This window comes from Nanorana parkeri, unplaced genomic scaffold, assembly GCF_000935625.1.
Source record: "Nanorana parkeri isolate BGI_ZX_2015 unplaced genomic scaffold, ASM93562v1 scaffold1392, whole genome shotgun sequence".
Taxonomy (NCBI): domain Eukaryota; kingdom Metazoa; phylum Chordata; class Amphibia; order Anura; family Dicroglossidae; genus Nanorana; species Nanorana parkeri.
Window position 1 is genome coordinate 203192 of NW_017307660.1, and position 14857 is coordinate 218048.

At 46.1% G+C, this 14857-nt stretch overlaps 1 protein-coding gene across 1 annotated transcript in view; it reads left to right on the forward strand.

The window, feature by feature from the left end:
- The window catches only part of QPCT (glutaminyl-peptide cyclotransferase), a 205846-nt gene extending 197234 nt beyond the window's left edge, over nucleotides 1-8612 (forward strand). The window contains exon 7 of the mRNA XM_018569769.1: nucleotides 8467-8612. Coding sequence (XP_018425271.1) covers nucleotides 8467-8612 — 146 coding nt within the window. The remainder of the gene's footprint in view (nucleotides 1-8466) is intronic.
- Nucleotides 8613-14857: the final 6245 nt, after the last annotated feature.

Here is a 14857-nt window from a genome sequence, read left to right on the forward strand (position 1 = left end):
CCCAAAATGCATTACTTTACATTTGTCAACATTAAACCTCATCTGCCATGTAGTTGCCCACTCCCCTATGTTATCCAGGTCCTCCTGCAGTGTTATAGTATCTATGTCCATGTCTATTACCCTCCCAATTTTAGTATCATCAGCCAACACAGAAACATTACTGTTTTTTTTTTTTATTTCCAACATGTTTTATTGTTTTGTACACAGATATGTATGACAAAGTATTGTAAAAGTCACATTTCCACAGCGCAAGGTTCCGGATCAGGGAGGGGGTATAGGATAGGGGTAAGGCTGGGAGGGAAGGAGGATAGCTGGCTTTTAAACATAAACACATTTGCATTATACAGACTTGGTTATCTCAATAGGATTATTCATTTTCTGAGTACATGACACATATTTCCAATATCCCCCCTTACCCAGAGGTCAATTCATTTTAAACGTCCCATGTTGAAAGTTTGAGATTCTTTTATAAACCTCCCACCCGGTCCTCCACGGTCTCCAACTGTTATACCACAAGTGTATGCACAGCTATACAGCCACATGACCATGTAGCAAAAACGTTGTCCTTTACCATGTGCTTCGCTGGGGGCAAGGAGAGACATCTCCCGAACATGGTCGATCTGTCGGATCCATTCAGACAACGAGGGTGGCCTCACCTCCTTCCAATGTCTCGGGATGATTGTGCGAGAATACAGCCACATGACCATGTAGCAAAAACGTTGTCCTTTACCATGTGCTTCGCTGGGGGCAAGGAGAGACATCTCCCGAACATGGTCGATCTGTCGGATCCATTCAGACATCGAGGGCGTCCTCACCTCCTTCCAATGTCTCGGGATGATTGTGCGAGCAGCATTGATCATATGTTGTCTTAGGGATTTGCAAGGTCCCGGGTCGTTATTAGGGTCAGTCAGTAGGAATGTCGTCGGTGTGAAGTGAATTGCCTGTCCTGTGACCTGGGATGTGATTTCGTGAATTTCGGACCAGTAAGTGTTCAGTTCTGGGCATGTCCAAAATACATGTAGGAGAGAGCCCTCACCTGTCTGGCATCTCCAGCACGTGTCTGGAAGGTCCGGGTATATCTTGTGAAATCAAGTGATCTCGGGGGCCCTGACCCGCGCACATTTCTTCCAGAGGCGTCAAGTCTCTAGGGAAGTTGAACCTCCTATTTCTGTTAGTGAGGAAGTCCCGTACCTGGAGGTATATCCACCATGGGATATGTCCCTTCCGTGACAGGTGTGGAAGATCATTTTTCTCTAGAAACTGCTGGTCCCGGAAGAACTGTGCAGCCGTGAGTGGTTCGTCTGATGACCAAAACTGTTGGAATTCTGGATCTTCCCAGGGATGGAAGTCCGGGTTATATAGTATATGTTAAGGGGCTATCGCTGGTGGTAATGGTCTTTTTTTTCCGGAGGATCGAGAATTCCCTCAGGGTCGCCGAGGTCAATGGATTTGGTGGGCTGTGTATGGGTCGGTCTGGGTTTGAGAGCCATACCATGGAGGAAAGTGGACGCGAGTACCAGGTCTGTTCGATATCCACCCAGGGTTTTTGTGTCCGTTGAGTGTGCCACTGAATGAACCTAGTGAGGTGAGATGCCTGGTAATAGTGGTAGGGGTTCGGCACTGCCAAGCCACCCTGGCTTGGGGCGCTGTAATAAGTCCCAGGACAAGCGTGGTCTCTTGTCCTTCCAGACAAATTGAGAGAAAGCTGTTCGCAGGCTCTGGAAAAATGATCTCGGTAGGTTTATGGGGATCGTTTGAAATAGATATAGAAGCCTCGGTACTATATTCATTTTGCGGATAGCCACTCGACCAAACCAGGTAAAGGTAAGCGCACGCCACTTCTGAAGGTCATATTTAAGTTTGGTCAGTAACGGTTGGAAGTTGAGCGAAAATAGAGTCAGAAGGTCGGTTGGGAGATGTATCCCTAAGTATTTGATTGAGGTGTTGTTCCACTGTAATGGGAGGCTGTGCTTTAGGGGGTCTGTGACATAGGTGGGGGGCGGAGACACTGAGTACGGCAGATTTGTTGAGGTTGATTTTCAGGTTGGACAGGATGCCATAAGTCTCGAACAGCCTCATCAGTGTGGGCAAGGAAATGGTCGGGTCAGTTAGAAAAAATAGTAGGTCATCAGCAAAAGCTGCGACCTTGTGTTCCACTTTTCCTATCGAACCCCTTTTATCTGAGAGGTTTTGAGAACCATCCTGATGAATGGTTCCAGTGTCAAAATGAAAAGTGTAGGGGAAAGGGGGCAGCCCTGGCGGGTGCCATTTGGGACTGGGAAACTTTGGGACAAGCAGCCTGTCGTCTTCACCCTCGCCGTCGGTCTGGAATAGATTACTTGGATCCAGGCTAACATCTGGGCCTGGAGACCTATGTGTTTGAGTACAGCAAACATGAAGTCCCAGGAGACCCTATCAAATGCCTTCTCCGCGTCGGTGGATAGCAAAATGGTCGGAATATCCCTGGAACGGGTCCAGTGTATAACATCAATGGCCGTAGTTGTGTTGTTTTTAGCCTCACGGCCCAAGACGAACCCTGCCTGTTGAATTCCGACCAGTTTGGGTATATGCAGGAGAAGGCAATTTGATAGGATCTTGGTGAACAGCTTGACATCTACGTTCAAGAGGGATATTGGCCTATAGTTATCGCATAAGTGGGGTTCCTTACCGTCTTTAGGTATGAATGAAATCTGGGCTTCGAGTGTTTGACTAGGGAGGGTATGGGTGTGGTCCACGGAGTTATACGTCCGTAAAAAGTGGGGTGAGAGTAGGTCTTGAAAGGTAGTTATACCGTCTGCACCCGGGCTTTTACCTGGTTTGGTTTGGGCTATCGTACGTCTGAGCTCCTCCTCCGAGATTGGGAGTTCCAGAGCCTGCACCGCGTCCCTTGCTAATTTGGGCATATCGGACTCAGTTAGAAAGGCTTGGATCTTTTCACTTATCCGGCTGTTCTGTTGGGTGTGTCCCGTGTTTTGATTATATAGTCTGTGATAATATTCCCTAAATCGTTCCGCAATGTCAGGAGGAGAGCTGGTCAATGATCCATCATTCCTCCGAATTTGCAGGACATTAAAGGTGCGTAGTTGCGCTTTGACTGCCCTAGCTAGTAGCTTACCACACTTGTTTCCCCTTCATAGCACAGGCCCGTGCGTAGGGTGTATGCTCTGCGGATTTCTCTTTAAGGTCTTTCCGTGCGTTAGTTAAAGGAAAACTATAGGGTCAGTGTTTTTCCCCATAGTTCTCCTTAGGGTAACGGGAGGGCACAAACTAGCGTCCTCCCGTTACCCTAAGCTCAGTATACCGCGAGCTACAGCTCGCGGTATACTGAGACGCCGGAGCGGATCCGGACTTAGACGACGGGATCCGCCCAGCTTCGTGAGTGACAGCTGGCTCTGCCTATCTAGAGGCAGAGCCAGCTGTACCCACCCCCTCCCCCGTCCGTTCCGCCAGTCAGCGCTGGCAGATCGGAGCGGGGAGAGGGGAATCCAGCCCCTTCCCCTGTCACGGCAGAGAGCCGTGACAGGATCGAGAGGTGAGCGAACCCGGTATGTGTTCGCTCACCTCCCGATCTACTGAGCCGACCTGTGACAGTCTCATTGTCACAGGTCGGCTAGAACTGTGAGGTGAGTGAAAAGTTCTCCTTTAAGTCCACTAGTGTTTGGTGTGCCAGGGATTGTTTGTGAGACTGTTTCAATCCAGCTATGCACAGCAGAAGATCCGCTACCGTCTTCTGCTGCTGTTTTCTGTTGTGTGCTGCATATTGCATAAATTTCCCTCTCATGAAGCATTTATGGGCTTCCCATACATATGTGGGTTCCGTGTCTGTCACTGCATTGAGAGCAAAGTACTCTTTCAGATTGTGCGTTAGTTTCGACAAAACGGACGCATCTGTGAGCAGAGATGGATTGAGTCTCCACAAAGTTTGCCTCCGCGTAGCAGGGCCCAAGGATAGTGTCATCACTACTGGAGCGTGGTCCGAGGTAGTCATCAGTCCAATTGTCGAGGTCTGAAGTCTAGGTAAGTCTGATTGGGATATGAAGATGTAATCGATACGAGTGTATTTCGCGTGTAGGGGTGAAAAGTAGGTGTAATCCCGTCCTTCCGGATGCAGGGTTCTCCATGCATCACAGAGGTTCAGGGATGCCAGTTTCTTTTTCATGAATTTAAGAGTCCTATATGGTAACCCCATAGAATCAACATACCTTCTGTGAAGTCAGATAGGAGTGTTAAAAAGTTGGTCAGAAACGTTGTATGTTGTGCGTTTGGGAAGTATGCCGTTGCCAACGTTACCGGAATAGTGTTGAGTTGTCCTTTCAGGTTGTCCTACCCTCGCCATCCGATATGGAGTCTGACAGATCGAAAGTCAGTGATCTATGAAACAAAATCGAAACACCTTTAGATTTACTAGATGATGAGGTCGCATGGTACACCTTAGGGTAATGAGGGTTAGAGAATTTAGGTATGGTCCCTGTGCGGAAGTGGGCCTCTTGGGTAAAGGCCACTGACGCCCTGGCTTTCTTAACATCCTCTATTATGAGTGACCTTTTCTCAGGCATATTGAGGCCCCTGGCGTTCAGTGTCATTACTCTTAGGTCAGTGAGGGATGACATATCGGTCCTATTGAGGGTGCAGGGACAGAGGGCAAAGCGGCGGTGTTATGCAGCAGGGGTCCGTTCAATGAGTGGGTACTGGGGGGTGGTGGTGACCGGGGTGAAAGTGATGGGGTAAGTTTCTCTCTCGCTGTTAATTTGACTGGTCTATTTGCAGCGATGGGGTAGTATCTGTGCGGTGGTATCCAAGGAAGAGGGTGGACGGGGGTAGGTGGACAAGACTAACCAACAAACAACGAATAAACTCCCCTTCCCTTTTCCAACCACTCGGGCGATATTCCGTGTTCCGAGGTGGAGGTCCAGAGAGTAAGGAGCTTACATAGGGGGCAACCTGGAACGTGAGTGGTAACGAGTGCCACTCACTATTGCCTCACTCTGGGGGAGTGTGTTTGGCTCTGTGGGGTCAGTGGGACAAGTTAACTCCGATCAGGTGTCTCACAGGTTCCCAAGAATCACGTCGGTACCTGTCTAAGTCCCGCTCTATCTTGCGTGGGTAGGAGGTTATGAGATGGGGGAAGGCTTTGTCGCACTAGGTCAACAACTATCAATCAATAGGGGCACTCTATGTGTCTACCAACTGGGAGGTATCCTGGATGTGGATCAGACCTCCAAATATCGAACCTTATTGGTGTTTGTGTATCAAACTATTTGTGTTTGTGCATCCACCCTTGCAGTATGCGACACCTAACTTTCTCAAACGTGAGCAACATATTGTAAATACTGGATACTTAACCACAGTGAAGACATTTGTGTAATACTTTACATGGCTGGTCCGCTCTGGCCAGCGGGCCCCCAAACCGTCACCGTCCAGCCTCTCCTCTCCCAAGCATGGCGTCCTGGTGGTAGGAAATAAAATAAATTGGTTTAGTAAAATTAAATATTATGATAACATTTTTCTGGGTGTGTAAATAATAATAATATATATTTTTAATATTTACTTCTATTTTAAACACCTTTTAGGGCCCATTCACATCAACTGCGGTGCGTTCCAGAGCGGTACCTGCTGGAACGCACCGCAATCGCTCACAAAACTTTCCCCTTCGTTCTCGGACAGGAGGATGTGTGGTGGTGCATTGAAGTCGATGGCACCGCAGCCACACCCCCGCCCGCACTGCGATTAGACACGTGGCAAAACATTGCCTGCGTTCCTGTTCAGTGTGAACGCAAAAAAAAAAATACTGCATGCTCTATTTTTTGCATTCGCAGTGGATTGGAACGTATGCAATGTTTTGCCACGCTTCCGATCGCACTGCAGGTGGGGAACGTGGCTGCGGTGCCATTGACTTCAATGCCCCGCAACGCCCCCTCCCACCCCAGAATGAAGGGGGAAGTTTAGTGTGCAATTGCTGTCGGCAATCGTGGGTAATGGCAATCGTGCAGCGCGATCGCATTCATCCATGCGGCAATCGCTAAAAAAAGGCACATGTACCTTTTTTCGTGACACACGACGCGCTGCTTTTTTATCAATGGGGCCGCACAGCAATCACTGTGTGCAATTGTGCACAATCCCAGGATCGCCCATATCTGAACCTAGCCGCAGTTTTTGTGATATACTTATACACACTGCACTTTACTGTGAGTTTTTAGCCTTTTAGGGCCCAGGAAAATGCTTGCCCAGGGTCCAAAGTGAGATCCAGTCTCAGCCTCCCCCCCATTATTGGAGGAGACATGGCACATTGCATTTGTAAATAGATTTGGCTGCCGTTAGGAGCCACGCTTGCTGGGGACCTCGCGGCAGCCTTCCAGGGAACCACAGTGGCATCTGTTTACAGTGCTGGCCCCCTGCTGTGATCCTCCACATCTGTCCCTGCTGCACTCCTCCGCATCTTCCCTGCTGCGCTCCTCTGCATCTGCTCTGCTCCTCTGCATCTGCCCTGTTGAGACCCACCGCACCTGCCCTGCTGAGACCCTCCACACCTGCCCCTGCTGAGACCCTTCTCACCTACCCTGCTGAGACCCTCCACATCTGCCACTGGTGAGACCCTCCGTATCTGCCACTGGTGAGACCCTGAGCATCTGCCCCTGGTGAAACCCTCCACATCTGCCCCTGGGGAGACCCTCCACATCTGCCCCTGCACCCTCAATATCTGCCACTGGTGAGACCCTCCGCACCTGCCCCTGCTGAGACCCATCTCACCTGCCCTGCTGAGACCCTCCACATCTGCCACTAGTGAGACCCTCCGCATCTGCCCCTGGTGAGATCCTCCACATCTGCCACTGGTGAGTCCCCCCATATCTGCCACTGGTGAGACCCTCCACATCTGCCCCTGGTTAGACCAGTCTCAATCATAATGGAAAATAAACCTTAGGATGTTTACAGGGAGAATGAGGGGCCTGAGACCCTCCACATCAGGGGCCTAGTCTCCTGTGGGGTGGTCTGCTGCACCTACCCGCTGGACCACAGTCTGACAGGGACAGGCTAAGCGTGATGGCCAATCCCAGAGATGTTATTGTGTATGTGTCATTCTAACTGCCCAGTCTGCCGTGCATTGGTTCTGGTCTGAGATCTGCCATGTATTGGTTCTGGTCTGAGGTCTGCCATACATTGGTGCTGGTCTGAAGTCTGCTGTGCTCACTTTCCAAATTGCTGATATTGGTCTAGATTTTTAAATTATCCTACCAATTCCCCTGCAATTCACCTTTTAGGGAATAGGCCTGCTAAATAATGGGAGAAATCATTTCTATAACACATGAATATTCATCCGGGTGAGGCTTGTGGATGGGAGGGGCTTGTATATGGGTGGAGCACGAGGGGGGCCCCATAATATCATATTGCCCGGGGGCCCCATGTGTTGTCAGTCCGCCCCTGCTGCGAACTGGGTTTCCTGAGCCCATGCAGTGATGTCCATCACAGAATCATGCTTGTTTTTAATACAGTGCCATCTGAGGGCCCAAAGATCACAGGCATCCAATATTGTGTTTCGGCCTTGTCCCTTGCACAGAGTTGATATTATGTACTGTAGATGATGATATTTTTAAAGTCTTACCAATTTTACGTTGAGAAACATTATTCTGAAATTGTTTGACAATTTGTAGACGCAGCTTTTCAGAGATTGGTGAACCTCTGCCGATCTTTACTTCTGAGACACTTTACTTCTGAGACACTTTTTTTATACCCAATTATGTTACTGACCTGTTGCCAATTAACCTAATTAGTAGGGATGCACCAAAACTAGAGTATTTGGGCAAGTACTTGTACTCGCCCCAATTGCTCCCGATACTTATCCCGAAACTTCCAGCATCAGGAAGCCGGGCAGCGAGCCATTACATGCTGCCCGGGTTCCTGATTGGCCAGGAAGCCGACTCAATGCCTCCTTGTAATGACTCGCCGCCCAACTTCCTGATTGGTCGGGAAGGTGGCCAATCAGGAAGCCAGGCGGTGAGTCCTTACTCCCCCCGGCTTCCTAAATTGGCCAGAAAGCCGGTTCTATGCTCCCTCGTCACCAGCTGATTGTTTTATGCTATATATAGCCCTTTTTTTAAATATTATCAACATTAAAATTAACAATTTTTACGGTCTACTGTCTTTTGGAGTTGTCATTCGGTGCTCAAAAACCCCCACCTTTTTCTCTTTTTTTGATGCAAAGATCATTAGCAACATTCAGAAGGCTACGGGAAGATGATATTGCAATCAGCTTGAAACTGTGCTGTACTCATCCAACCATCTTGCCAGCATTGTAATTTTACTAAAGCCTACTGTATATGTTACTTTTAGATGGATTTTAAATAATCACACCCAAATATTTCTATTTTTTCAAAACCCATTGGGGGACACAGCTTGATCAAGGCAACCGCAGTGTTACACATTTGCTTACTAGTTCTGGCACGTGTATTAACTTCAGTTATTTTGTTACAGGTGTTTCAGTCCTGCACCTTATTCCATCACCATTTCCAGCTGTTTGGCACACATTTGAAGATAATGAAGAAAACCTGGATTCTTCATCTATTGACAACATCAAAAAAATTGTTCTGGTGTTTGTTCTAGAATATCTTAATATATGATCATCTCTCCTGCAGATGATGCGCACACACTGAGGGTCTGTAAATAATTATATCCTATAGTCTGTACTGTGTAATACCCTCTTTCTGCTTCCTAACTCACAAGTTACATTCAAAATTCAAATGCTGGTTAGAAACTTGTGGCATTGACAAACATTTTATGATTAGCATTTTTATAGCAGGTTTTCAGTGTGTGTGAAAGGCAGCAAAGAGGGTTTTCCAGCATCACCAGCTTGTGTGTTCTCAGGATTACCATTTTCAGACAAAACGGAATGGGGTGGACTGGGTAGTACTGGTGTACTACAGCAATATCTGGCTGAAATCTGAACTACGGTGCAGGTATGCTATTCTCCCTGTAAGCATCCTAAGGTTTATTTTCCATTTTGATTGCAATGCACCTTTAATGCACCCAGAGCAAAAAAATTAATAATTTCATGCAGTTTTAAAATTCATGTAATTTCTGGGCATATGGTTATTTGTAAATCTAGTAGAAAATAGTATCTACTTTATCACTAACGTTGCAGTAAATACTGGTAATTGAACCATCTTTAACCATAATAAACTTCTGTCAAACCATTCATTTTCTATTAGTTTGTATTGTTCTATTGTAATTATACTATAAGATTTCTCTTTTGCATTTAGGTTAAGGTTTTGACATGGATTAAAAAATGGCCAAACTCTGAATTGTATACTGTATACTTTGTTGTGTTTTGTAAACCATATGAGTTTACAAAACATATTCAGAGTTTGGCCATTTTTTTATCCATTTTAACCTTACCTAAATGTGTACCCAAAACATATGTGTACCCAAACTAAGATACTGAAAATATTAATTTATGTCTATTTGATGTTTCAGAGACAGTAAAAGTGGACCTTGCAGCTAAAATGCCAAGTCTGCTTTTCAAATGTGGCAACTTGGTTATTATTTTTATTTTACATTAAACCTAAAAGTTTAACAAAAGAAAAAGTGAGTTTTGTCTTTCTTTGGGAAAAAATACAAGTGTAAAACATTATTAGGCAACTACTAATATGCATAATTATTAGGCAAATATTAATGTGTGGAATTATTAGGCATATTAAGTATATTGATCTGTTTGAGAAGGGCCTACAAGTTCATAAAAGGATTATATTCAGGGGAAGGGGGGGGGGGGCTGGGTCATTATTTGGTCATCTTTGAGGCCTTTGCATCTTTGAGGCCTTCCATTTATTAAAAATGATCTTTCAGGAAGTATCTTCCAGAAACATCTTCTGGTCATTAGTGGTCCAGGCACAGGCCCACCTGTCTGGTCTTCAAGGGATAAAAATATAAAAACATAATTAGGATTCCTTGTGGGAAACCTAATTACCTAATGCATATATAATAAGTGGATAACATATACAGTGTAAAATATTAAATGAAATGCTTGATAAAGGATCTGCAATGGACTTCATTCAACAATAACTAACAGAAATACAGTTAGGTCACTTTTCTCATTGATTTCCTTCGGATATAATGCTTCCAATTGCATATATCCAATATCAACCAGGAAATCAATAAAGGTTCAAGATATTTACCGGGAGACTACAGACCAGTCAGCTTAACATCAATAGTATGTAAAGTGTTTGAGGGAATGGTAAGGGACTATATTTAAAGGATTTATTTGCAAAAATTGTATCATACGTAAAAACCATGAATTTGAAAAGGCTGTTCTTGTGAGACCAACCTATAAATATTCTATGAGGATGTGAGTAGCAATTTAGATAGAGGACAGTTCACCTGGCAAGTGCCCTGCACAAGGCACTGTGCCTTGTGAGCCCTGATTGGCTAAAGCCTTGCACCTGACCACAATTTTTTTCAAATAAAGGATTTTTTCAAAAGTGTGGCCTCTTTTTTAAAACATTGAACCCTTTTGTGAAGTACCCCTTACTCATTAACAAGGGGGGGGCTGCATCTGGGTGCCCCTTTGTTAAAGGGGTATCCTGATCTGAATAAGCCCCCAGCCCGCACCCCCACAACCAACGCCCCAGGGCTTGTGGGGAAGAGGCCCTTGTCTCTATAGGCACGGGGACAAGGTGCTTTTCCAGGGGCGACCCTGGAAAAGCACCCTCCCAGTGTCAAGGGCATGTGGCCTGGTATCGCAAGGAGGGGGGGCGCTCGCTCGTCCCCCCTTTCCTGCCCTGTCAGGCCTGTGCTCGGATCAAGGGTCTGGTTGGGAATTTCAGGGAAGACCCCACGTTTTTTCCTCCCATTTTTGGGGCTGGGGTTCCTCCTTAAAATTCCTACCAGACCTTAACCCTTAGTTGCTGCCATGATATCACAGTGGCTCCGCCGGGTTCTCGGTGTGTAATGACAGCTCAGCATCTCCTGGTTACCTAGTGACCAGGGGATGCTGAACTGCCATGAGAGCATGTCGGAGCAGGCTTTGATATCACCGCCGGCTCCGACAAGCTATGGGGGAGCTAGCTGTCAATGCTAGCTCCGCCCAATCATTTTCTCCTTTTTTTCCTACTTTTTCTATTCTTCTCGGTACCACAGAGGTACCGAGCAGAATAGCTGAGCCGAATGCCGCTCGGTGGCATTCAACTATTCACTCACTGCTTTTCGGCCCCTATGAGAATAGGCCGAACAGCAGCGAGTAGCCTGCCGGAGGTTCGGCTCAGCTGATCCAGATGTTGGATCGGCTGAGTCAAACTCCTTTTGCACTTCGGGTCGGCCAAACATGCTGAGTAAGTTCGGTCGACCCAAACCCAGCCGCAGCAAGCCGATGTACGGCTGTACAAGCCGAAAATGAATAGCTGAACAGCGTTCGGCTCACTTTACTTCGGGTTGGTTAATCACACGGCTGCCTCAGAACTCGATTTGGCCATTTTGAGTACCTGGTCATGCCCTTCAGACTCTGCAATGCCCCTGCTACCTTTCAGCACTTAGTCAATGACATGTTTCAGGACTTTCTAGATTTGTTTGTCATCTTCTCATCTTCTCGGCTTCTCAAGTTCTGGCCAGACTCCGGCAGCACGGACTCTATGCTAAAGCCGAAAAATGTGAGTTTGATCAACAATCTATCCAGTTCCTGGGCCTTATATCCACTGAAGGCATAGCCATGGACCCACAGACGGTATCTGCAATTTCAGAGTAGCCACCCCCGTTCGCCAATTTCTACAGGAAATTTATTAAGAGATTCTCTGATACTATCAGCCCTATTACCCAACTTACTAGGAAGCAAGGGGGGTTTCAGTGGACTTTAGAGGCACGATCAGTCTTTGACAAACCTATAAAACTTTTCACATCTGCCCCAATTTTGAAGCACCCTGCCATTCCTCTTGAAAATCGATGCTTCCAAAAACGTGGTAGGAGCCATTTTATCCCAATGTCAGGGGCCTAGTTTTTTGTTGCACCCCGTAGCCTTTTTCTCCAGAAAATTAAGTCCTGCGGAAGGAAATTATGATGTTTGTGATCGGGAGCAATTAAACTAGCAATTAAACTAGCCTTGGAAAGAGTGGCGCTATTTGCTTGATCTTGTTTCTCAGATTCAGCAGGCATCTTCTAGAGACTCCCTACCACAAGATATACCTGTGCAAGAAAAGGTTGGACTATTGTTCCATAATGGAAAGATCTTCGTGCCCCAGCCCCTCCGCACTATTGTTTTGGGACTCTGTCACGACTCTTCTTTGGTCGGGCACTTCGGGAACCACAACACTTTGAACTTGATCCAGCGTTACTTTTGTTGGCCAAATCTGGGGTCTGACTGTAAAAATTACGTAAATTCTTGTGTCATCTGCATCCGGAATAAGGGAAGTAATTCCAAAGCCTGGGGTCTGCTGAAATTTCTTCCTGTCTCTGAACAACCTTGGAGCATGATTTCAATGGATTTTATAGATGAACTTCCCCCTTCTGAGGGATTTACGAGGATCTTCGTGGTGGTGGATCGTTTTTCTAAAATGGCACATTTTCTTCCAGTAGGGAACTCCCTCTGCAGCTGAACCAGCACAAATCTTCTTGAAATAGATAGTCAGACTTCACAGCATTCCTGATAACAACAAAGCATACATGAACTGGACGTCTCCAGAGCCTTAAAAGATTAGCTCAGACTGACAAGTCCTTTCAAGAGGTCAGACCACCTGTTCTTAATCATGGGAGGAAAATTCAAGGGAAAGGAAGCAAAAGGCAAAGACTCTGTCTACCTGGATAGTAAAGACAATTAGAAGAGCGTATGGCATCCTCCGGCTTTTCGTGAGGGCTCATTCGACCATGGCTATGGCAGCTTTTTGGGCAGCGCAACATACTTTTCTATATCACTATAGAGTCGACCCAGGGACTGTAGTAGTGGACTTTGGAAGAAGAACCATTCAAGTTCCTTTGTCTGTAGATAAATAAATGTTTGCATCTAACCCACCCTGTTAGCTCATTATTTATAACTTGAATGCTGCCATAAAGGCACTAAGAAAATGGAAAATTGTATCATACTTATGGGTAATTTTCATTTCCTGGTGCCCATCCATGGCAGCATACTCCCTCCCTTGGTACTTCTGAGTCTAGTTACTAGAATGCCCGTGGGGTTCTCTCTCTTTTATAGATTTAAACTGATCTTGTGGATGTTGATAGGGGTGTAGCTTATCACTTGTATGCTGCCATGGATAGGCACCAGGAAAGGAAAATTAACAGTCAGTATGATAGAATTTTCCATTTTCTAGCTGTACAGTGTGGGAGAAGTGAATAAATAACAACCAAATAGCAACCAAACAAAATTACAAATAAGTTGGCATTTAAAATAGTAAACATAGAGGTATTACAAATGTATTCTTAGCTGTTTGCCTGGACTTTCACTTTAGGTTTTGGCTATTGTTTCTTATAACCAAAAACAAGTTAAATTTGATATTTTGGTTTGCCAACATGTACTCCTAGTCTGTCCTCTATATGTTTCAAAATCTGCCTCATATATGGTAATACTGGTAACCGAGCACGCAGATCTGCTTTGGAATTCAATACCCACTTGTCTGTTATTATCCTCTCTATCATAAAGAAATGATTCCCCTTAGCACTGAGGAAATCCCTAAGTATAGTGGATATCGTAACAGGTACATTTTTTACAAAAGTATTTAATGAAGTAGAAAAATATAAACACATAAATCACACAACACGAACAATTAAAACTTTAAATGATCATGAAGACTAGCCTGCAACTGCTACATGTGCCTGCATAAATCGTGACAGGATTTATTATAGTTACCCCTCATGGGTGTCGAGCGGTCAGTGATGGATCAGATGCTGGAAAAAATGGATCCAACTTTTGATTTGGGAGAAAAGTCCATTCAAAGAAATGTTTCTCTGTAACAATCCAGACAAAGTTCACAGACGGTTCAGGGTTACTTATTAACCTCTCTGAATCCCGAAAGACAATTGTATCCGTTTGTTGTTTCGAAGATAACAGCCGTTTCAGGAGGACATTTCAAATGTGCAGCTGACAATGAATCTCTCCCTATTCATGCGTCTGTCAACCTCCGCACATTTCACTATCCCACACAGATTCACCCTTACTCTGATCCAGTGCTGCATCTCTGCTCACATTGCTCACATGTCATTATGTGAGTGATATGCTATCATAGAGAAAGGACATCCCACAGCTGCCAAAGAGAAAGGATTTGTGATGCCACCAAACCATTCCGAAGACTGCAGGAAAAAGGTTAAGTATAATAGGATTGTTTTAAAACAAAGGAAAGGGGGAGTTCAGAAAGGTGGTAGTGTGGCCTTTCTAGACTATTTTTTTTACATGCTGGCTTGCACTCAGGCCAGTCTGGTCTGCCTTGGCAGTGACCAAATGAATCACTGAATCAGGGGCAGACTGACCATTCGGGCACGGACCGAGGGCACCGCAGCCAGGACGGGGCCCGTCCTTCCCTCCCCTCCAGCTCTCTTTTTACCTGCTTCCAGCCCCACAGCATGTGTCCGTGCCCACCAGACCCTGCCGTCGGTTTACCCAGCCTCACCTGACAGCTGCAGCTGCAGACGAGTGTCATGATCTCTGTGCACGGATGTCTCCTACAGTTGCGTGAGGTGAGAGGGGGGAGGGTTTGGCAGAGAAGTGCTGTGTGGGAAAGTGAAAGTGAGATTCTGTCCCGGCTTCTTCCTCACAGACCTCACAGCAGCCGACCAAGTCTCTGCCAGTATACAGTGCCCTGCTCACATTACATTCCACGACCAGCACAGATCTCCACTGCCTGCACATCAACCATGCTGACCTCCCTCTGATTCTCTGCATCTGCCCCCCTGA